The sequence below is a fragment of the Ctenocephalides felis genome, unplaced genomic scaffold, assembly GCF_003426905.1.
Source record: "Ctenocephalides felis isolate EL2017-DRISC unplaced genomic scaffold, ASM342690v1 CF-g0.4_SCAFFOLD_03573, whole genome shotgun sequence".
Lineage (NCBI taxonomy): Eukaryota > Metazoa > Arthropoda > Insecta > Siphonaptera > Pulicidae > Ctenocephalides > Ctenocephalides felis.
In genome coordinates this window covers 18,068,942-18,093,652 of record NW_020539727.1, presented here as the reverse complement: position 1 = coordinate 18,093,652, position 24,711 = coordinate 18,068,942, and the positions used below count along the sequence as shown (strand labels likewise).

The 24,711-nt window shown below is 26.7% G+C and overlaps 1 protein-coding gene across 1 annotated transcript; it reads right to left on the bottom strand.

The window, feature by feature from the left end:
* Window positions 1-2,058: 2,058 nt before the first annotated feature.
* On the bottom strand, window positions 2,059-3,291 carry LOC113389694 (gastrula zinc finger protein XlCGF8.2DB-like). The gene has a single exon (XM_026626710.1). It carries the CDS (start codon window positions 3,211-3,213, stop codon window positions 2,059-2,061), a length of 1,155 nt encoding a protein of 384 aa, XP_026482495.1. The 5' UTR covers window positions 3,214-3,291.
* Between the last annotated feature and the right edge of the window lie 21,420 nt (window positions 3,292-24,711).

Below are 24,711 nucleotides of genomic sequence, written 5' to 3'. Positions count from 1 at the left end.
TCACCAAAAGAAAACCTTCTTTCTTTGGAAAACTTTGAAGAAATCCACAAATCTTCTGGAATTTATAAATCAAGTTGTATCGAAAATACTAAAGATTCTTCTGCAACAAAAGAGGACTTCTTAGTAAATGATGAAGTTAAAAAATCAAAATTATCACATTCTAATGTATCCTCTGATGAAATAATTTGTAACAGAACTATGAGTGATTCTTCTGCAACAAAAGAAAATTCTTTCTTTGGAAAACTTTGAAGAAATCCACAAATCTTCTGGAATTTCTGAGCCAAATTGTACCAGAATACTAAAGATTTTTGTGCAACAAAAGAGGACTTTTTAGTAAATGATGAAGTTATAAAATCAAAATTATCACAATCTGATGTATCCTCTGATCAATTAATTTGTACCAGAACTATGAGAGATTCTTCTGCAACTTTTTCAACAATTTCTGAAACAAAACCTGATTTTCTGGTAAATGATAAAGATAAAGATAAGAATGATGATGATGAAAAATCTAGGATTTTGCTTGAAAAATGTCATCAAGTTGTCGAAAGTTTAGATAAAATTATTGACACCATAGATATTTTTGTGCATGAATAAAAATAAACCTAGAAACTACAATTATGCATTTTATTTATTTTTTTTAAATATAGAAATATTTAAAAAAAATTAATAAAATGGCGAAGGACCTTATGCAAAACCAGATTTTATCTTATTTACAAGTTTACAAGATATTGAAATAAAATTTAAAAATAATAAATAAATAAGTTGCAGTTTTATCAAATGTTCATGGCAGATGTCAAATTAGAATCCTCTGAAACAAACTAAAAAATTAAAACTCGATAAATTTTAACCAAATAATATGCAAGTTTTATTTTATTTATACAACATTTAATATAATTTATTACATGATTTAATTAAATATTTTATTATCGTTTAGTAAATTTTTGATAAAATATGTTACGTATTTTGTATTAAAAATACAATTGTAAAAAGTTTTTTTTAATAAATAATTTCCCACAAAAAAAAAATAATTTTATATATATATATATAAGTCTATAATAATATATTATCAATTTGCTATAATTATTTTATAATTAAATAAAAAAAAATCGAAAAAATAAATACTTTCATGTATATTTATCATTTAATAATATTTATTAAAAAAAACTCTTTACAATTGTATTTTTTAATATAAAATACGTATATTGATATATTAAATTTGCTAAACGATAATAAAATATTTAATTAAATAATGTAATAAATTACATTAAATGTTGTATGTAATAAAACTTGCATATTATTTTATTAAAATTTATCATTTTTTAATTTGTTTTGGTAGATTCTAATTAGAATCAATGAATATTTGATAAAACTGCAACTTATTCATTTATTTATTTATTATTTAATTTAAAATTAAAATATCATATTCAATTTTAAATAATTAAATATGAAATAAATATTATAAAACATAAATTATGCTGGAAATAAATAATAAAAACAGTAGCTTAACAAGAGATTGTAATAATAAATATAATAAATAAAAATAATTTTAAATATTAATAAATAAAATAAATAAAAATATTTCAACAAGTTTCATCAAGCCTTTTGTCTTAGTTATTAGATTCTAAATAGATTCTACAAAAACGAGCTGGAAATCTAAAAATTCTACAATAAGGACAATCTACAATACTTCAAAATAATTTGCAAAATTTTCAGATAATAATCATATTAATTTTATTTAATTTATTATTCGTCGAGCCTTTTGTTGGAAGTCGCTTTAGAAGTTTTACTTCAAAATTTATGTAAAAATTTCAATGTAAAAATGAAAAAAGCCTAAAATAGCATTTATTATTACTTATTACGACTTACTTATGAATAATTAAATGAATAAAATACTTGAAAATTGATTGATATAATATGAAATAATTGTTTTGATTATCAATAAATAAATGCATATTATTTAATGTTTACGGTATATTTCATACTATTTATACATTCTATTATAAGTAAGAATATTTTATAACATGTTTACAAATATTTAAATTCAATTTAACAGATATTTTACTGATTTTTAACACGCTTTCTATTATGACGTGCCATGTGTCTCTTCAAATCGATTGATTGTGTAAATGCTTTACTGCATATTTCACATTTGTAAGGACGCTCTCCTGTATGAATCAGCATGTGATTTTTCAGATTACTCGGATTTCTGAATGTCTTGTTACAAATAGTGCATTTGTGAGGCCGCTCATCACTGTGAATGAGCATGTGTTGTTTCAGATTATTTGATTGTGTGAACGCCTTATTGCATACATTGCATTCATGAGGACGTACTTTATTGTGTACCAGCATGTGACTTTTCAGACTACTTGAATATGTGAATGTCTTATTGCATATTACACATTTATGAGGTTGCTCACTGCTATGAATCATCATGTGTCTCTTCAGATAATTTGAGCTTGCGAATGTCTTATTGCATATACTGCATTCATAGGGCCGCTCATCACTGTGACTAACCATGTGTTGTTTCAGACTAGCTGATTGTTTAAATGTCATCTTGCATATACTGCACCCATGAGGTCGTTCACTACTGTGAACGAGCATGTGACCTTTCAGATGATTTGTAGTTATGAACGTCTTATTGCATGCATTGCACTTATGGGGACGCTCACCAATATGAATGAGCATGTGAGTTGTCAGATTACATTTTAGTGTGAACGTCTTCTTGCATATACTGCACTCATAGGGACGCTCACCAATATGAATGTACAAGTGACTTTTCAGTTGGCTTACATGAAGGAATCGCTTATTGCATGCATTGCACTTATGTGGACGCTCACCAGTGTGAATGGTCATGTGGTTTTTCAAAACAAGTGTATCTTTGAAAGTCTTTTGACAGATTTCACATTCGTAAGGACGTTCTTCACTATAGCTAGGCTTGTGGTCGACCATGTGTTTTGTTAGATGATGGGAATCTGTAAACGATTGATTGCAAATGTCGCAATCAAAAGACTCCTGTTTGACTTCATCTTCAATTGTCACCTCGGAATTCATGAATCTTTCTAAACATGCATCATTATCCTCAGAACACGATTCAGATTTAACAATAGCATCAAATTCATCATCATTTTCGCTTTTAATGTCTTCTGCTGAATATTCTGGTGGTTCAATTTTAATTACCTGATCATTTATAGACGTAATTGTTTCGTTTGACATTTTGTAATATTTTCAATGCTTATACTCAATAAATATTTACAAAATTATTCTTACGAAATAATAATCTAATTTAATCAACAATCCTTTAAAATATTACAAATGATTTCAACTAAAATTTAAATCATTATTTGACATATGAAGCATAGAGCAATGCTTTTAGAAAGATGAGACATTTACCAAAGCGCGTTGATATTTAACAAGTGGCGCCCTTTTTCAAATGCATTATGATTCTCTATGTCTGAACTAGCAACAAACGTCTTCATTATTAATTTCAAAATGATTATTACCTAGACAATAAATTAATATTAAATGATTTAGAAGAGAATTTATTAATTCCATGTCCTACATAAGATATTAGCTTTGTTTGTTTATTTCTAACCTAAATCATGTTCAAGAGCTGAAGATGGAACGTACATAGATCCGAAACGTCGACAATAAATAATAATTTTTTGAAAAACTTTTTGGTTTTTTCTTACTATTGGATTCCTTGTTTGAAACTCAACACATATATACAGATCAAAGAGTTAGGACATTTTTACTAGCTAATTAATTTAAAATTGGTTCAGTAGTTTAAGAGCACATTTTGTATAACTACGTGACACACACACACATATATACTAGCAAACCCGACGAACTCCGTTTTGCCACCAGATGGTTTCCTGAGAAAGATGAAGAATTTTTTGTTTGTTTTATATTTTAAAAGGAAAAATTTGATTTTATTATACAACAGTAATGAATTTATTTCGATTGCAAAAATGAAGTGTTTTTTAGTTGAACTTTTCTAAGTAAATGAAAGTGAATCCGCAAATTATCCGTTTTATTGAAGTGCTCTTTGGTAAACCACATTTTTTGTTTTTTGGTCTGACGTTAACACAAACAAAGCGGATGGTTTTCCAACTCGTGAACAGGCAACGTATAACTGCCCATGTGAAAAACAATGATTTTCTATATAATCTATTTGAAATTTATCCCGCAAACACTAAGCGTTTGGCCTTGCGACTTGTTATTGCGAACGCAAGGCGAACTGGAAATTGCAATCGTTTGAAGTCAAACCGAAGACCAGTCGGAATCATTGGTATGTCACCAAATCGCCAGCAATTTTTGATTGAATGGTGAAATTCAGTGCGTGTACATCGCGGCAAGAATTGCTCGTTGACTTTAATTGCAAGCATAATTGTGATAATTCTCACTAATGTCATTACTCGATTTTTTAATTACGGTGCGTGAAGTTCCAGCAATTTGCATTAAAGCACGATGCCATGCACCACTAATTTTCTTAGCTATAAACCTTGTGGAGCCCGAGACTTTTCCAACGAATGCAAAATTGTCGAAATCGGTTCATGCGTTCTGGAGTTATTTCGTCAGAAAGGAAAACCCGACTTATTTTTATATATATAGATTTTTTTTATTATAATTTACAGATATTTTAATATTTATTAATAATTATTAACAGTTAATTTTAAATAATTAAATATGAAATAAATATTATAAAACATAAATGATGAGAAACTCGATTTGATTCCTTCGAATTCTTAATAGTATTATCGATCCAAGCACGATACTGAAATAAATAAATATTGTTAATAAAAATATAATTATGAATGAATTATTTATATATATATATATATATATATATATATTAGAACAAAAGTATTTAAAATTATTTAATAGAATAATAATATTAGAAATTAGAACAAAAATATTTAAAATTATTAAAAAGAATTAATTATTATACATACATCATTTGCAAAATAGTAGAAATTATATTATTCATCATTTTTATTTATTTCTAAATTGAAAATAAAATTATATAACATTATTAATATTATATTAGATTATCAAAACGTTAAAAAATTACGTATATTTTTTATATAATCATTAGCATTTTATCGTAATATTTATTATACACATTTATTAACATTTGTTTTTGTCTTCTTTTATGATTTAAATTTTCTAATATTATTTAAATCATATTTCGATGTTAAAAAGCACAAGAAATCCTTAATAGAAAAAAATATAATGTTAACTTCGTTTGTCTCTATTAACATACCAAATTTCTAATTACTCGTTTATTGTCTCTAATGACACTCTCTACAATATTCATCCCTGCTATTTTGTTATTATTCATATGTCAAAGCCATCTATATATTGCTAACAATAATAATGATAATATTATTTTGGTTAATAAAAGGTATTTTATTTATATGTTAAATTAATGTTTTTAATAATTTGTTTCGCTTATTTCCCGTAGGGTAAGTTATTGTAATGGGCCGAAAATCGGAATTGAAAATTTTTACATTTCTCGACGTTTTGAAGGTTTCTGAACGTTTTGGCATACCTCAGAAAAAATGGATGTGTGTGTGTGTGTGTGTGTGTGTGTGTGTGTATGTATGTGTGGATACAAATTTTCGCCCCCGTTTTCGAGCGTACGGATCAACCGAATTGAATGGTTCAAAAAACATTCGATTCCTATTGATAGGGAAAAGAGCTGATTAGTTTTTGGCAAAGGCAGGTCCAGCCGTTTCGGAGATACGGAGCAAAGAGTGCAGAAAATAGAAATCTAATTTTTGAGAGAACGGAGTATCCGATTTGAATGATCTAAAAAACATTCAATTAGTAATGATTGGGAGAAGTGTTTATTAGTTTTTGGCAAAGGCGGGCCCAGCCATTTCGAAGATACGGAGCTAAATATGTAAAAAATGGCAGTTTTTGAGAGAACTAACCGTCCGATTTAAATGATTCAAAAAACTTTCTGCTTGTCTTAACAAAATAATTGATTTTGGAAAAAAAATTTTTGTTCGATTTTTTTTTTTTTTTTTAGTTTTTTGTTGAAACAAATAATTTCAACTTTGCAATTCAGTTTATATAATTCTTATAAATATTAGACAATGTTACAATATTTATAATAATCTATTTGAAAACATTCAGTATTCCTCGAACATTTTGTTACGGTACGGGAAGTTCCAGCAATTTGCCTTAAGGCACGATGCCACCCACCCCACTAGTTTTAATTTTAATTTAATTTAAATTTTTTAACACGTTCACGGACAGAAGTAATTTCAACAATATACCAAAATTGACAGTAATATCTTAAATTAGTTGTAATATCCTAAATTTGGTTAAAGGGTAGTCAGATTATCATTAGATGAATGCTATAGCTATATATTTATTATACAAATTACCTTTTATTATTCTTTGTTTTTGTCTTATTTTTTACGATTTAAATTTTCTAATATTATCAATATTATAATTATTAATTAATACAATTTTTGGTACCAAAAATACAAAAAGTCTATAAGATACAAATTAAAAAAGATATTATTAATAAGAGTCTATTTGGGACCATCATTGGTAATTTCTATCTTGAACAATTATTTTCAAGGTTTTGACTTAGTTAATTTGACTTGACTTATTTAATTTTAATTGATTTAAATAATACTAATTTGCATTATACAAATTTGCTAGACATGATCTTATAATATTTATAAATTTTTAACTTCCCGTAGGGCAAATTATAGTAATCGCAAAAAAATCGAAAAAATGAAAATTTTTATATATCTTTACGTTTCAAAGGTTTTTGAACATTTTGGGATACCTTAGAAACAATGGATGTATGTGTGTGTGTGTGTGTATGTGTGTGTGTGTATGTGTGTGTATGTATGTACGTGTGTGTATGTATGTGCGGATACAAATTTTCGTCGATGATTTCGGGAACACGGATCAACCGATTTGAATAATTCAAAAAACATTCGATTCGTATTGATAAGGAGACGTGCTGATTAGTTTTTGGCGAAGGCAGGTCTAGCCGTTCCGAAGATACGGGGCAAAAAGTGCCGAAAACGGTAACTCAGTTTTTAAGAGAACGGATCGTCCGATTTAAATAATTCAAAAAGCATTTCACTTGTATTGACACGATGAAGAATCGATAAATTTTTATAAAGGTAGGTCTAGCGGTTTCGGAGATATGGAGGAAAAAGTAAAAACATTAGCCATTTGGCGGTCAAAAATGATAATTAGACATATGCACATCAAATTATCAGATATTTTATAGAGATTTTAACAATAAGTATACATTTTGTTAACATTCCTATGGGTTCCGTACCAATTCTTATGCGTTAGACAGCGACGCGGCGCTTACGCGCTTTATATTTTGTCCCTATGCAGTTAAATCAGTACGATTGCTTTGAAAAAAAAGTTCAGATCTTCCACAATATGTCAAAACAAAGAAATTTTTTTTTTAAAAAATTTTTTTTTTCAAAAAAAAGTAATTTTTTGTCCATATATATAGTTTTTCAAAAATCTTATTTTTTCGAAGTAATTTTTTTTCAAAAATGTTAATCGTTTTTAAAAAAAATAATAATTTTTGGTACGGGAAGTTCCAGCAATTTGCCTCAAGGCACGATGCCTTAATTGCCTTAAGACAGAATTCCACTTACAGCTAGTTTATTTTTTAAACGAATTGACTGCTAATATTTGCCAAAATATGGGACGTCTAAGTACATTTATTTACGTTTTCTGTTGATGACTTCTTTAGCAATCGTCAATATGTTTTATGAATAATATTGTATATATATACATATACATATATATATATATATATATACATATATATATAAATAAATAATTAAATAGATATTTACATAATCAACTCTAGTATTTACTGCTGGTGTATTAACCCTTGCACATCCCTCTCCATATGAAACAATTCCTTGCAAAGTCGGGACGCCATTTACATTGAAAAACAAAGGACCACCGGAATCACCCTGAAAATAATTTATGAAAAAATTATATATATATATATGTGATATTGAAAAATAATACATTAAAATTACAAAATTGTAAAACAAGCAGATGTATTTTAAAAAATATTAAAACTTTCTTAGTTTCTTTAATTAATGTTTTATATTAATGTCATTGTAAATATCTGGAAAATTTGTTAGAAGACTCTTTGATTTTAGTATTTTCTGTCATAATAGACATATTGAGGAATAATATATTAAAATTACAATATTCTGGAACAAGCAGAACTATTTTTAAAAATTCAAAACATTCTGCTGCATACATCAAGAATAACCATTTTGTTGTCAATATAACCTAGTCGTAATATTGTAAATATCTGGAAAATTTGTTAGGAGAGACAATGATTTTAGTATTTAATGTCATAATAGACATATTGAGGAATAACATATTGATATTACAATGTTCTACAACGAGCAAAAGTATTTTTAAAAAAAAAAGAGTGCGCGTAAAGATCACACGCGATTGAAGTAAAACTTTTCATATTGTATGAGTAGGCAATTAAGATAAAAATAAAAAACATCATATTTGAATTTTAAAAATCATTTATTAATAATCACATAACATCAATAACACAGTTTAAATTAACAGCGATAGATTAATTGCTATCATATTTCATATATGATATAATAGGTTTGTGATAACTGAAATGAGAAACATAAATTTTGCTTTGTAAACTATGTACATTTCTGAAAAAAACTGCATCAATAGTCGTGCCATATCTTGTGGTTGATTCAAATGGAAAATTATTCATTGTTAAATTAAATTTATTATTTAAAAAATCAATTAATGGTTGAGATTCTTCTGAACGAAAATTGACATTGAAATCTCCAGCAAGAATTAATGGTATCTCGTTGTGATTAGTGTTTAAAAGTTTTGCACCCTCATTAGAAAAATGAAGTAACTGCTGATGAAGAAATTTAATAATATTTGATATGTTTTTATTGGGAGAAATTTAAAGGACGACTATAATTAATGTTTGATTCTGAGTGTTCACACCACGGACAACTGCAATATCACCTACTTGTGTAATTTCATTAGGAATATCCAGTAATATTGTTGGCGCAAGAAACTGCATAGGAGTGGCATTATGAAGAGTATCTGAACATGAATGATAGACAGCTACACCACCTGCTCTTGAGTTTGATCGTTTGTATTGAGTAACGCAGTAATAGTTCTGAATATCAATTCGTTCTTCATTATTAATCCAAGTTTCCGAAAATAACAAAAACGTACAACGTTGTAGCACTTTATCTTACAGATCAGGCAAATGAGCTCGTAAACTTAGGCAGTTAAAGGAAAACAATGAAATGTCGTTCAAACTTATTATCTCACTCAATTTTTCTTCTTGTGTTATTAATCTACAAGTTGAAAGTCTTTGGAATTCAATTTTTAAGTTCATTAATCCTGCTGGCCGTTTTCTTCCATGATAAAATTTTTGAAATGATGAACAATCCATTAATACTGGTAACTCGTGATAATGCAACATATAGAAGCTGCTGATTATGTGTTTTATTGTATTCATATACAATTTTATCAAAAGTACCACCTTGTGATTTGTGTATTGTGAGTGCACAAGCAGACACTAAAGGAAAATGATTTCTTTTGACAAATATGATTTTATTTCTATTCATTGGAATAGATGAAGATCTCCTGAGAATCGGCACAGCTGTCCTAATGATATTAAGAGTTTGAATATGATGTGCAGCTTTCTTCCTAATTTTGTTACCTATCTTACCAGGAAATTCAAACCATAAACGTAGAAGTTCATCATTATTGCCACGTTCTATGTACACTAATTTTCCTACACAACCATTAGCTAAGCCATCACTTACATCAATATTAGTTGTTACAATGTAAAATTTATTCAGAACTAAAATTATTTCATACGGCAAACCCCCGGTATCAATAACCGATTTTTGTGAAACTGCTGACGAATGTATGATTGTTGATCTGTCGCATGGCAACCTACATAAATATCCGTGGCAGTAGATATTATTTTGTCTTCAACGAGATTCAGTATAAATTTATTATATTCCATGATACATTTATTCTCTAAGAAAATGCAATGCAAGTTCATATAGGGTTTAGCGCTCGACTTACGCATGATATGACGCGATATGAGTGGGTACTCGCGACATCAGCGCTTACGGCGTCGTAGTGTTCAACTTCAAGTTGGCGTTTTCGTTGCATTTGTACGGATTTACACCCGTGTCGCGCCTAAAAATTTTTACACCCATATCGCGCCTAAAGAAGTTTTACTTCAAAAATTAAAACTTTCTTCGGAATGTTTTAAGAATGACCTCTTTTTCTCACTATATATAACGTTTTTACGAAGGCCTGAATTTAACATAATCGTATTATTGTAAATATCTGGAAAATTTATTAGAAAACTTTTTGATTTTAGTATTTCGAATCTTAATAGACATATTGAAGAATAACATATTAAAATTACAATATTAGAGAACTAGCAAAACTATTTTAAAAAAAATTAAAGCTTTCTATGACATACATTAAGTATAACCTTTTCCTCTGACCATCTATAACGCTTTTATAAGGAGTTGTTAATGCAACATAATCGTATTATTGTAAATATCTGGAATATTTGTTAGAAAACTCATCGATTTTAGTATTTGCTGTCATAATAGACATATTGAAGAATAACATACTGAAATAACAATATTCTAGAACAAGCAAAACTATTTAAAAAAAATAAAACTTTCTTAGTCTCTTTACAAATTACAACACTGTAGTTAATATTACTTACTTATGTTATTGTAAATATCTGAAAAAAATGTAAGAAGACTCATCAAATTTAGTATTTGGTGTCATAATAGACGTATTGCAGAATATAATATTAAAATTACAATATCCTGGAATGACCATAACTATTTTTAAAAAAATTTCAAACTTTCTTCGCCTTGCATAAAGAATAACCTTTAATCTTTCAATCCATCTATAACGCTTTTATTAGGAGTTGTTTATGTAACATATATGTATTATTGTAGATATCTAAAATATTTGTTAGAAGACTTATTGATTTTATCATTTGGTATCATAATAGACATATTGAAGAATGACATATTAAAATTACAATATTCGGAAATGAACGAAACTATTTTTAAAAAATTAAAACTTTCCTAGTCTCTTGCAACTTTCTTTGTAAATAACGTTACCTACTCAAGTTATTGTAAATATCTGAAAAATTTGTTAGAAGACTCTTTGATTTTAGTATTTGGTGTCATAATAGACATATTGAGGAATAACATATTAAAATTACAATATTCTAAAACGAACAAAACTATTTGAAAAAAAATTAAAACTTTCTACAGCATGCACCAAGAATATCCATTTTGGTGTCAATGTAACCTACTCGTATTATTATAAATATCTGGAAAATTTGTTAGGAGACTTATCGATTTTAGTATTTGGTGTCATAATAGACACATTGGGAACTAACATATCAAAATTACAATGCAGTGGAAAAAGTAGAACTATTTTTAAAAAAATTAAAACTTGCAAAGTCGGGACGCCATTTACATTGAAAAACAGAGGACTACCAGAATCACCCTGAAAATAATTTATAAAAATTATATAAGGATATATATATATATATATATATATATATATATATATGCGTATGTGTGTGTTAACTTCGTCCTCTCTAATCACTCGTTTATTGTCTCTAATGACACTTTCCACAATATTCATCTATATGTCTCACACACATAAATGTGTGTTCTTTTGTTTTGTTATTCTATTCACATGCCATGCTATTTACTTCAACATATAAATAATTAATATCATTATTATTACCAGACAAGCATCCTTTCCTCCTTTCTCTTCCATAGTGCACAATTGTCCATCAATCAAATCGTCTACGAAAACTAAATCTCGACAAGTTTCTAAGGAAATCAAGGGCAGAGTCACTTTCCGCAGAAAATTCCGCATAGCTAAATAAAAAAATAATATATATATATATATATATATATATATAAATAAATATCTTGAAAAAAATATAAATATAAATATCTTAAAAATAAATATAAATATCTATATAAATATCTTAAAAATAAATATAAATATCTTGATTGATTTTTCATATTGATTATACGTTTCGACACTTGATGTGCGTCATCATTCAGCAAATCAAATTAGGCCTCATAGGAGGATGCTTTTATAGGGATAACGCGTTAATGGCAAAGAAATATTAAAAAATCTCAAGAAAATTGTATGAACACACTTAACGATTTATATATCATTTTATTCGTAATTTTATTCTGCATCTTTTGCCAAAACAAAGTTTTTTCATAATTTTTACGGTTTGGCTTGTAGAGGGCGAACTGGGTGAAAATTCAATTGTGAAATGCAAGTAGTAGTGAAAATCTTGCATTTTTGTAAGAAAACCCATTAGTTTTAGTATTTACTATAATAGTAGATACAATAAAGAATATTATATCCAAATTACAGCATTCTAGTACTAGCAAAATAATTTTAAAAAAATTGACAAATATGATTGTCAATTTAACCACAGATATTTGTGTAATTTTAGCAAAATAATATTAATTTCTGATATTTTTTCGAAAAAAACCCATCAATTTTAGTATTTGTTTTTATAGTAGATACATTAAGGAATATTGTATCTAAATTACAACATTCTAGTATAAACAGAATAATTTAGAAAAATTTGCAAAGTTGATCGTTAATTTAACTCCAAAGCTAATTGGCCATTAAACTTCAAACATTTGTGCACTTTATATAAAAAATTGTGAAAATCTTGCATTTTTTGTAACAAAACCTCTTGGTTTTAGTATTTACTATAATAGTAGGTCCATTAGAGAATATTATATCCAAATTACAGCATTCTAGTACTAGCAAAATAATTTTAAAAAAATTGACAAATATAATTATCAATTTAACCACAGATATTTGTGTACTTTTAGCAAAAAATATTAATTTCTGATATTTTTTCGAAGAAAACCCATCAATTTTAGTATTTGTTTTTATAGTAAATACATTGAAGAATATTGTATCTGAATTACAACATTCTAGTATAAACAGAATAATTTAGAAAAATTTGCAAAGTTGATCGTTCATTTAACCCCAAAGCTAATTGGCCATTAAACTTCAAACATTTGTGCACTTTATACAAAAAATTGTGAAATCTTGCATTTTTGTAACAAAACCTATTGGTTTTAGTATTTACTATAATAGTAGGTCCATTAGAGAATATTATATCCAAAATACAGCATTCTAGTACTAGCAAAATAATTTTAAAAAATTGACAAATATAATTATCAATTTAACCACAGATATTTGTGTACTTTTAGCAAAAAATATTAATTTCTGATATTTTTTCGAAGAAAACCCATCAATTTTAGTATTTGTTTTTATAGTAAATACATTAAGGAATATTGTATCCAAATTACAACATTCTAATATAAACAGAATAATTTAGAAAAATATGCAAAGTTGATTGTTCATTTAACTCGCCATTTGTCGATTTAACGGTTAGGTTCCAGCAACTATCCACACTATTCGATATTTTCGTAAAGAAAACATATAAAGTATTATATATCATTAGAAAGGTCTCAAAATTCTTAGTTTTTCTCCCATATATTGCAAATTTGTATTTTGTACGGTTTGGCCTATAGGCGAGTTGCCATAGTAAAATTCATCATGATCATGATCGAAACTGAAGTCAACTTGAACTGTGTGTGTGGGAGTGTATATGTGTTTCATCTATATTAAAATATTATATGTGTATGAGTTGAATACAAAAAATAATTTAGTTGTCATTAATGAATTTATGTCATTGATTTATTTATTAATAATTGGTTTTGTATCATTTTTCATAGAGAGTCTTTTTGATAATGTAATTTTTGACCCATTGATAATTGGTTCAAATTTATTAACATACACATTTTTTTATTTTTATATGTATTTATACAAATTTTATATATTTTTAGGAAATTTATAAAACCAGATGTATTTTGTGCTTCCATTGGAAACTAGTTTTTGTTCTTTTCTGGAAAAATTGGTCAATCTACCCAAGAAGTAAAAAATTGCAAGAAAACTAGAGGTAAGAAGTTATATATAATATATATATATATATATATTGGATATTTATATATATACGAGTATATATATATATATATATATATTCAAGACTATTCAAATATATATATATATATATATATATATATATAAATATAATTATTTACCTAATTCTGTCCGATATTGCACATTAGTAGCTCCCCAACCGATGACTACAATCATATCATTTAATTCTGATATATCGAGTCCCTGATTTTCTTCAAAAGATCCCATTTTTATTATGCCGATTCGATTGCTCAATGTAAAATTGTAGTACAACTGAAAAAAAATTATATGTATATATATATATATATATATATATATATATATCTATGAGTAGAACTATTTTTAAAATAATTAAAAGTTTCTACGGCATGCATTAAGAATAACCATTTTCTTGTTAATGTAATCTAATGAGATTATTGTAAATATCTGGAAAACTTGTTAGAAGACTCATCGATTTTAGTATTTGGTGTCATAATAGACATATTAGAGAATAACATATTGAAATTACAATATTCTGGAACGACCCAAAATATTAAAAAAAACTTTCTTACACTCTACAAATTACAACTTTTTTTGTAGTTAATGTTACCTACTCATGTTTTTGCAAATATCTGGAAAATTTGTTAGGTGACTCATCAAATTAAGTATTTCGTATCATAAAAGACATATTGAAGAATGACATATTAAAATTACAATACCCTAGCACAACCAGAGCTATTTAAAAAAGAATTAAAACTTTCTTCGGCATACATTATGAATAACCATTTTGTTACTGATGTAACCTACTCGTATTATTGTAAATATCTGGAAAATTTGTTAGAAGACTCATCGATTTTAGTATTTCGTGTCTTAATAGACATATTGAGGAATATCATATTGAAATTACAATTTACCAGAAAGACCAGAACTATTTAAAAAAAAAACTTTCTCTGCCATACATTAACACCTCTTTCTTCTGATATTCTATAACGCTTTTATGAGGAGTTGTTAATGTAACATTATCGTATTATTGTAAATATCTGAAAAATTTGTTAGAAGACTTATAAAATTAAGTATTTACCGTCATAATAAACATATTGAAGAATAACATATTAAAGTTACAATATTCTAGAACGACCAAAACTATTTTTAAAAAATTAAAACTTTCTTAGTCTCTTTACAAATTACAACTTTCTTTGTAGTTAATGTTACCTACTCATGTTATTGTAAATATCTGGAAAATTTGTTACAAGACTTATTGATTTTAGTATTTAGTGTCATAATAGTCATATTGAAGAATAACATATTGAAATTACAATATTCTGAAACAAGCAGAACTATTTTTAAAAAAATTAAAACTTTCTTCGGCTTGCATTAAGATCTCTTTCCTCTGACCATCCTTAACGTTTTTATGAGGAGTTGTTTATGTAACATAATCGTATTATTGTGAATATCTGAAATATTTGTTAGACAACTCATAGATTTTAGTATTTGGTGCCATAATAGACATGTTGAGGAATAATATATTAAAATTACAATATCCTAAACCGAGCAAAACTATTTTTAAAAAATTAAAACTTTCCAAGGCATACATTAAGAATAACCTTTTCCTCTGACCATTTATAACGTTTTTATAAAGAGTTGTTAATGTAACCTACTGGTATTATTGTAAATATCTGGAAAATTTGTTAGAAGACTCATCGATTTTAGTCTTTGGTGTCATATTAGACATATTGAAGAATAACATATTAAAATTACAATATTCTGGAACGACCAGAACTATTTTTTAAAAAAATTAAAACTTGCTTAGTCTCTACAAATTACAACTTTCTTAGTAGTTAACGTAACCTGCTCATGTTATTGTAAATATCTGGAAAATTTGTTAGAAAACTATTTGATTTTAGTATTTCGAATCATAATAGAAATATGAAGAATAATATATTAAAATTACAATATTTTGGAACAACCAGAACTATTTTAAAAAAATTAAAACTTTCCTCGGCATACATTTTTCTCTCACTATGTATAAAGTTATTATGAAGAGTTGGGAATGTAACTTAATCGTATTATTGTAAATATCTGGAATATTTGTTAGAAGACTCTTTGATTTTAGTATTTTCTGTCATAATAGATATATTGAAGAATAACATACTAAAATTACAATATCCTGAAACAACCAGAACTATTTTTAAAAAAATACTAAAAACCCAGATTACATACTGAAACATTTGTTAGAAGATTCATCGAATTTAGTATTCGGTATCACTATAGACAATTATTATTATTATTATTATTATTACCTGTATCAATCCGATATCATGATGTGAAGTCCTAATATTATATCGATGATGCATGTAAAAATTTTTAACATCCATTTCGGATCCTTGTGTGGTCCATCTTACTGAAACATCAGTTTCACCAGCCAGACATGTCAATTGGTTTGGACTATTTAAAAATAAAATTAAAAAAAAATTATTATATAAAAACATGGATAATATACAAGCTTATATGTCTCTATTTATATTTTCACAATCAACTCTATAAATATTACTTTATTATTAAACATTACATCAAACTACCAATGACTGTTTTGCATGAGTTAAAAATTTCGATGACTTGAAATACACTGAGACATGGTTTCTTCAGCAAAGTTTCTCATAATGACAAATAGATCTCCTTTTAAAATTTTGATATTTTTTATATTATTAATTATAACTTACTAAAGGCCTTCAAGGCAATGTGCAGCCGTCAAGACCCAATTTTTTGCAACTATGGAACCGCCACAAATGTGCTGATAGTAACGTCTTACAGAAACCTAAAACATATAAATAAATTAATATATATATATATATATATATATATATATATATATATTATACATAGTTATTCGACAAAATGTCCCTTTGATCGATACCAAATTTAGATTCTGAATTTAAATAACATAAATAAAAAATAATATAATCTAGAAAATGTTTTATAAATACCAATGAGTATATAATTATAAAAATGAGATCTTTCAGAGCACCGTGTTTAAGAAAAATATGATTTGCAAAAAGAGTGCTACAACGCCAAAAAGAGCATTTTGATATTAACATTTCAAAAAAGTTGATATTGTTGAGTTTGTAGTAACACTTGCAGCCCTATTACATGATTTTACTGAATTGCAAATTTATAGCTATTTTTGTAAGAAGCATGTGTGATTTTATATTGATATAATCTAGTACACATATTAAGAAATAACATACTAAAATTTTGTAACTCTAGTATAACGTTTTATATTTTTAAATATTTTTCAAAATACTCATCAAACCGTGTACTTGCAACTATTGCAAGAGTGCATTTGTTTACAAAATTGCACATTTATAGCTTTTTTTGTTAGAAACATATTTGATTTTATATCTTTATAATTGAGTACATATATTAGGTATAACATACTAAAATTTTATAGCTCTAGTATAATATTGTATATTTTTAAAACATTTCTCAAAAGTACTTCTCATATTACATCCAACCATCGATTCGCAACTGATAAAAGTAGAGTATGCAAGTGTGCATTGCAATTTTTTAGTTTCTTCTGTTAGAAACATATTATAAATATATATATATATATATATATATATATGATTAATATTTTAATTTTTATTAATATTTTACTATATACAACGAACGGAAAATCAGTGATGTCCGCAACAGTTCCTCCGACTATAAAAGGTCTCCTTTTATCCATACGAAATTTGTCGACATGACCTTGTTCTTGGACACTTTTAACACTTTTTTCACTATTACATATTGCTAAAATAAAAATTAAAAGGAACATAAAACACCCCAAAAGCTTAGACATTCGGATAAATCACTTGCAATGGAAAACAATTATTTTTTTGACACGAAAAACAAAATTTCGTTACGTGATGACACTTGATGGATAACAGATTTTTTTGAGTTGTGTAATTTATTTAAGTTTATTTTTAGGTTTTATTTATTTAGACAAAATGCCATTGAAGGCCTTTAGTAAGTCATCAATAATAATAATAATATGATTAAAAATATCAGAATTTTAAAAATAAATCTATTAGCTATCATAAGAAACTTTGCTGAAAAAACCATTTGCTGAAGTGAATTTCAAGCCACTCTTTTAATCTTGATGAAATGTTTAATTATAAAGTAATACTTACAGAGTTGATTGCTAAAATATTACAGACTTATAAGCTTGTATATTATCTACTAAATCTTACATTTACTAAATGTATTAACACACTGTATTTTTTTTTTTTGGGTAATCACCGGAATAAGTAGTATACGAATAAAGTCACTAACAAACAGATACAATACGAGCAAATCAAAAATATAATTAAGTACAATACAAAATTTTGAATTGGTATCATTATTTATAAAATTTAGACATTTTTTTGAATTTGTAAAATTGTCTAAATGTCAAAATTTACAAAAATCGTAGAAAAATTTAAATATTTCACTAATAAACTTTTCCAACTTTTAATCAAATTTATGTTTTATAAATTGTACCTTCATTACTTACACTTATGTGAAATAGTACATTTTTTATTAATTTCGGTTTATTTATGTATAAAAAAAGAACTAAGTGTAAGTGGAATTTTGCCTTGAGGCAAGTTGCATGAACTGCCTAGTATTCAAATAAAAACCTTATTTTAAAAACCACTATCTGCTTCTATCTTTTTTCCTAACGAACTTGATTCAAGAAATTCATTCATGCAATATATTTTTATTATATTACATTAATAACCATTTTATGTAATTCATTTTTATTGAGGGTTGTCCACCCTGATCCCTTCTTTCTAAAATTTTTGAATCGATTTTCTTTATTTTTTTATGATGCAGGATTGAAAATACACTTTTTTCTACAACTTTTGAATCGATTTTTATTTTTTTCTGATACATGCGACCCTAAATTATCACTCTCCAAACGAAGGTCAATTTATAGTAATTTATTTGAGGGTTGTCCACTTCTTCAACTCTTTTTTCTAAATTTTTGGATAGATTTTTGTTATTTTTTATAATGAAGGATTGATAGCTCTAAATTTTGACCTTTCTGCCGAAAGTCACTTTATAGTAATGCGATGAGTTTTTTTCGAATTAATTTTTATTGAGGGTTTGTCCACCCTTAACACTTTCGTAAAATGTTTGAATCAATTTTCTTTATTTTTTTTTATAATGCAGGATTGAAAAATACAAGCAACCTATTTTTAAAAAAATTAAAACCTTCTTCTCATGCATTAACAATAACCATTTTTTTGTTAATGTAACCTAATGAGATTATTGTAAATATCTGGAATATTTGTTACAATACTCATCGATTTTAGTATTTGGTGTCATAATAGACATATTAAAGAATAACATATTAAAATTACAATATTCTAAAACAAGCAGAAGTTTTTTTTTTAAAAAATTAAAACTGTCTTAGCCTCTGTACAAATTACAACTTTCTTTGTATTTAATGTTACCAACTCATGTTATTGTAAATATCTGGAAAATTTGTTAGAAGACTCTTTGATTTTAGTATTTGATATCGTAATAGACATATTGAAGAATAACATATTGAAATCACAATATTCTAGAACGAGCAAAACTATTTTTAAAAAAATTAAAACTTTTTACAGCTTACATTAAGCCTAGCCATTTTGTTGTTAATGTAGCCTACTCAAATTATTGTAAATATCTGGAAAATTTGTTAGGAAACTCATTGATTTTAGTATTTTCTATCATAACAGACATTTCAAATAAAAACTTATTAAAATTTCAATATTCTAGAATAAGCAAATGTATTTTTAAAAAAATTAAAACTTTCTACGGCAGTCAGTAACACCTCTTTCCTCTGACCATCCATCTATAACGCTTTTGTGAGAAGTTGTTAATGTAACCTACTCGTATTATTGAAAGTATCTGGAAATTTGTTCGAAAACTCATCGATTTTAGTATTTTCTTTCATAGTAAACATATTGAAGAATAAAATATTAGAATTACAATATTCTAGAACGAGCAGAACTATTTTAAAAAAAAATTAAAACTTTCTACGACATGCAAGATAAACCATTTTGTTGTTAATGTAACCTACTGATAATATTGTAAATATCTGAAATATTTGTTTGAAGACTCATCGATTTTAGTATTTGCTGTCATAATAGACATATGTTTTATTTATTTAGACAAAGTGCCACTTATACCTAATAAATTTATTACCCTCCTCCCCCAGGACGATTTTCCCTGACAAACATCCCGTGTATTTTTCATTAAAAAAAATTATATTTTTTTTTTATTTTTAGTTTGAAAATGTTTAGATTAAAATAAATCAAGTAAAAAATAAATACTCCTGATATATCTTCCTATACCCCTTCCTTCACCATGTGATATTCTGTGATTTTTGTCAAACCATCCCTTTCGCTTATATTTAGTGATTTAATTAGTTTATAATTACTTGTCACATTACATTACTTCTTTAAAAGGAAAAATGCAACTGTGTATTTTTCACTATTTATATATCGATGTCATTTTTTATATATAATTGCCAAAAGATTTACTTAATATCTATGTAGGACAGTTGCAAATATATTGTTGAATAAAAATAAAAACCCTTTGCCTAAAAAACTCACTTGATTAAGGGCAACCCCTTACGAATATAATTTTCCAAGGCTTATGGAAAAGCTTTGAAATTTTTCTTCAAAATGCTCTTTATTTGTACAAGTCCTTTATCCAAACAATTTATATATATATATATATATATATATATATATATATATATAATTATATATATATATATATATATATAATAATTTATCTATTTAATAATTAACTAATAAAACAAAAACAATAACAAAAAAACTAGACTCAATCCTCTTGGCATTTGAAGTAATAGACCTTACAGATATTCCATCAGTCCTGATGGCATCATCAATCCATTTCGAATATTTGTCAACTCTGGTATAAAGGGTAGGATAGTCAATAATGGCACAACCTTCACCAGAAGACACTATACCCTGGACAACATATTCACCATTCTGTTCCCAAACTAAAGGGCCACCAGAATCACCCTGGTAATAGATAATGAATAAAATGATGAAGGGTTAAAAATTGTTTTGTGGCACTTTGGTTAGATTTGTAAATCTCCATGCACGAAAGTTTTGAGTGTATCTAAATCAGGTTTTTGAAATCTACAGATTGTTTCACCAAAATTTATCAACTAAATTGTTTATACAAATAAATTTCAATTACTATACAAGGATCCTGTCCTCCAGGTCTGTACAAGGTGCAGATCTGAGTTTTGTAAACCCGTTGAGGTTTGTTCTTCCTCTTGCATTCCTTGAAGGAAATCAGTGGTAATTCCACATACTGGAGGATATTTGAAGCTAAAACAGACCAAGAACTTGTCAATTAATATTTTATACCAAATTTTTAACAAATCACTCACTTGATGACCTCTTCTTCCTCTGTTCCCTGGTGTCGCCCCAACCAAGGACGATGCAAGTGTCACTCAATTGGGTCAAATCATCGGCATTGTTGTTGATTCTGGGAGTTGCATATTTTACCAATTTTACGTAGGAATTTTCGATGAAATTCAAACTGGTCTGAAATAGTTGGAAGATGATTTTAAAGCAATGTTTGGGAATAATTGTAAGAACAGCAGTGGTTGGTTCACTGTTGCATTTATTTGTTATAAGTCTTGTAACATCCAAACTAGGCGTTTAATTTAAATAGTGTATTTGGTGAATTCGTGCAAAATTCAATTACCAACAATACTGTCCTTTATCATAATGCTCTAGAGTAACTCGGTATACTCGAAAATCGCTTTAGAAAATCGTGTACTGTACTTAAACCAAGTGCAAAGGCATTCTTGTGACGTTACTGACTTGTCTGCATTGTGCATTTATTCATTATAACTCTTGTAACTTCTAAACCAATTATTTAATTTAAATAGTGTATTTGGTGAATTCGTACAAAATTAAATTACCAACAATACTGTCTTTTACCATAATGTCCTAAAGTAACTCAGTAAACTCTAAAATTGCAATAACTTAGAATGAACGAAACTATTAAAAAAAACTTTCTAAGTCTCTTTACAAATTACAACTTTCTTTGTAGTTAATGTTACCTACTCACGTTATTGTAAATATCTGGAAAATTTGTAAGAAGTCTCATCGATTTTAGTATTTGGTGTCATAATAGACATATTAAAAAATAATATATTAAATTTACAACATTCTAGAACTAGTAGAACTATTTAAAAAAATTAAAACTTTCTTCGGCATACATTAAGAATAAACCTTCTGTAGTAATCTACTTATATTATTGTAAATATCTAGAAAATTTGTTAAAATACTTATCGATTTTAGTATTTGGTGTCATAATAGACATTTTGAGGAATAACATATTAAAATTTCAATATTCTAGAACGAGCAGAAGTATTTAAAAAAAAAAATTATTAGTCTCTTTACAACTTACAACTTTCTTTGTAGTTAACGTTACCTACTCACGCTATTGTAAATATCTGGAAAATTTGTTAGAAGACTCATCGATACAAAATTTGGTGTCATAATAGACATATTGAAGAATAACTTATTAAAATTAGAATATCCCGGAACGAGCAAAACTATTTAAAAAAAATTAAAACTTTCTTAGGCATGCATTAAGAATAACCTTTTCCTCTGACCATCTATATGAGGAGTTGTTAATGTAACATAATTGTATTATTGTGAATATTTGAAAAATTTGTTCGAGGATTCGTTGATTTTACTATTTAGTATCATAATAGACATATTGAAGAATATTATATTGAAATTACAATATTCTGAAATGAGCAAAAGAATTTTTAAAAAATTAAAACTTTCTTAGTCTCTTTACAAATAACAACTTTCTTTGTAGTTAATGTTACCTACTCGTATTATTGTAAATATGTGGAAAATTTGTTATGAAGCTCATCGATTTTAGTATTTGGTGTCATAATAAACATATCAAAGAATAATATATTAAAATTACAATATTCTAAAATGAGCAAAACTATTTTAAAAAAAATTAAAACTGTCTTAAGCATACATTAAAAATAACCATTTTGTTGTCAATGTAATCTACTCGTATTATTGTAAATATCTGGAAAATTTGTTAGGAGATTCATCGATTTTAGTATTTGGTGTCATAATAGACATATTGAGGAATAACATATTAAAATTTCAATATTCAAGAAAATTTAAATAAAATTGATAGTTATGTAATATTATTTTACTCGTCGAGCTCATCAATATTCATATAGTACGTAGTTCTTCAGTAACGTTTGCCATTTATATAGATTTTGTTTATTATTTTGTATAATTTTAAAGAAAACCTATCGATTTTATTAATTGTTATCAAAATATATATATTTAAGATTAATAATATCCAAATTACAGCACTCTAGTACAAACGGTACGTCCTGAAGAGCTCGTTAAAATTAATTGTTCATATAGTACGTAGTTGTTCCTTACTTTATTTAGATTTTGTTGATTGCTTTTGAAGACCAAGTACAAGTTTATAAACGTGCATTGCTTTATTAAATCTCTTGTAACTTTTAAACCATTCGATGGATATAAAAGATGTTTTCGGCGAATTTGTGCAAAATTAAACAATCTATAATGTTGTCTAATATCTTAATACCCTACAGCAACTCGGTATACACATAAATAGCAATCAAAAACTTACTGCACGCATGCAAAAATTTGTACCGCGCATCACTAGTTTTCCTACTAGGAACACGAGCAACTTGCCGATAGGCATTTTTCGAACAACAATTTTGCATGTGACATATCAAATGAAAGGTCTCAAAGAGCACATCACGAATGTAGTATTTATTTTTGTTTATTATATCACACAAAAAATATAAAATTTAAGATTAGTGCAAAACTAACAAGATAGTAAAGTGCAACTTGCCTAAAGGCACTTTTCGAACAGCATTTTGCATGTGGCATACCAAATTAAAGGTTTTGAAACGTACACTAAGAATATGATATTTGTTCTAATTTTATACGAAAAATGTAGATGTAGCATACGTATTGAAGGACACAAACAAGCTTCACAAAGGGTAATAGCGATTTGATGCTTTCGGCTTAATGGTATATATATATATATATATATATATATATATATATATATATAAATATATATATTACCTTTATCATTCCAATATCATCTCGACCATGGCTCCCTTTTCCAAAATCGAAATGATTCAACAGCAATTTTGACTCTGACCATTGTCCTTTGGTAAGATAATTGGTTGAGACGTCTGTCTCTCCTGCCAAAACCGTCAAGGCTTCAACACTTGGTATAAAAATAAATTAGTTTATATATAACACATATAGTTGTTTATATAATAAAATATTTTGAATATTATACTAGTGTTTTCGGGTATAAAACAAACCTTTCATCTGCCAAACAATGCGCTGCAGTCAGCACCCAGTTGACTTTTATCAAAGATCCTCCACAATGGTGGAAGAAATTTTTTAATATAGAAACCTATGGTAATAAAAATGATATAAGAAAATTTTGGAAGTAAAAGGTGCAGGTTTAATAAAATAATCATATTATTTATTTTATATAGTCACGTATATTTGTGATACTTGTTTT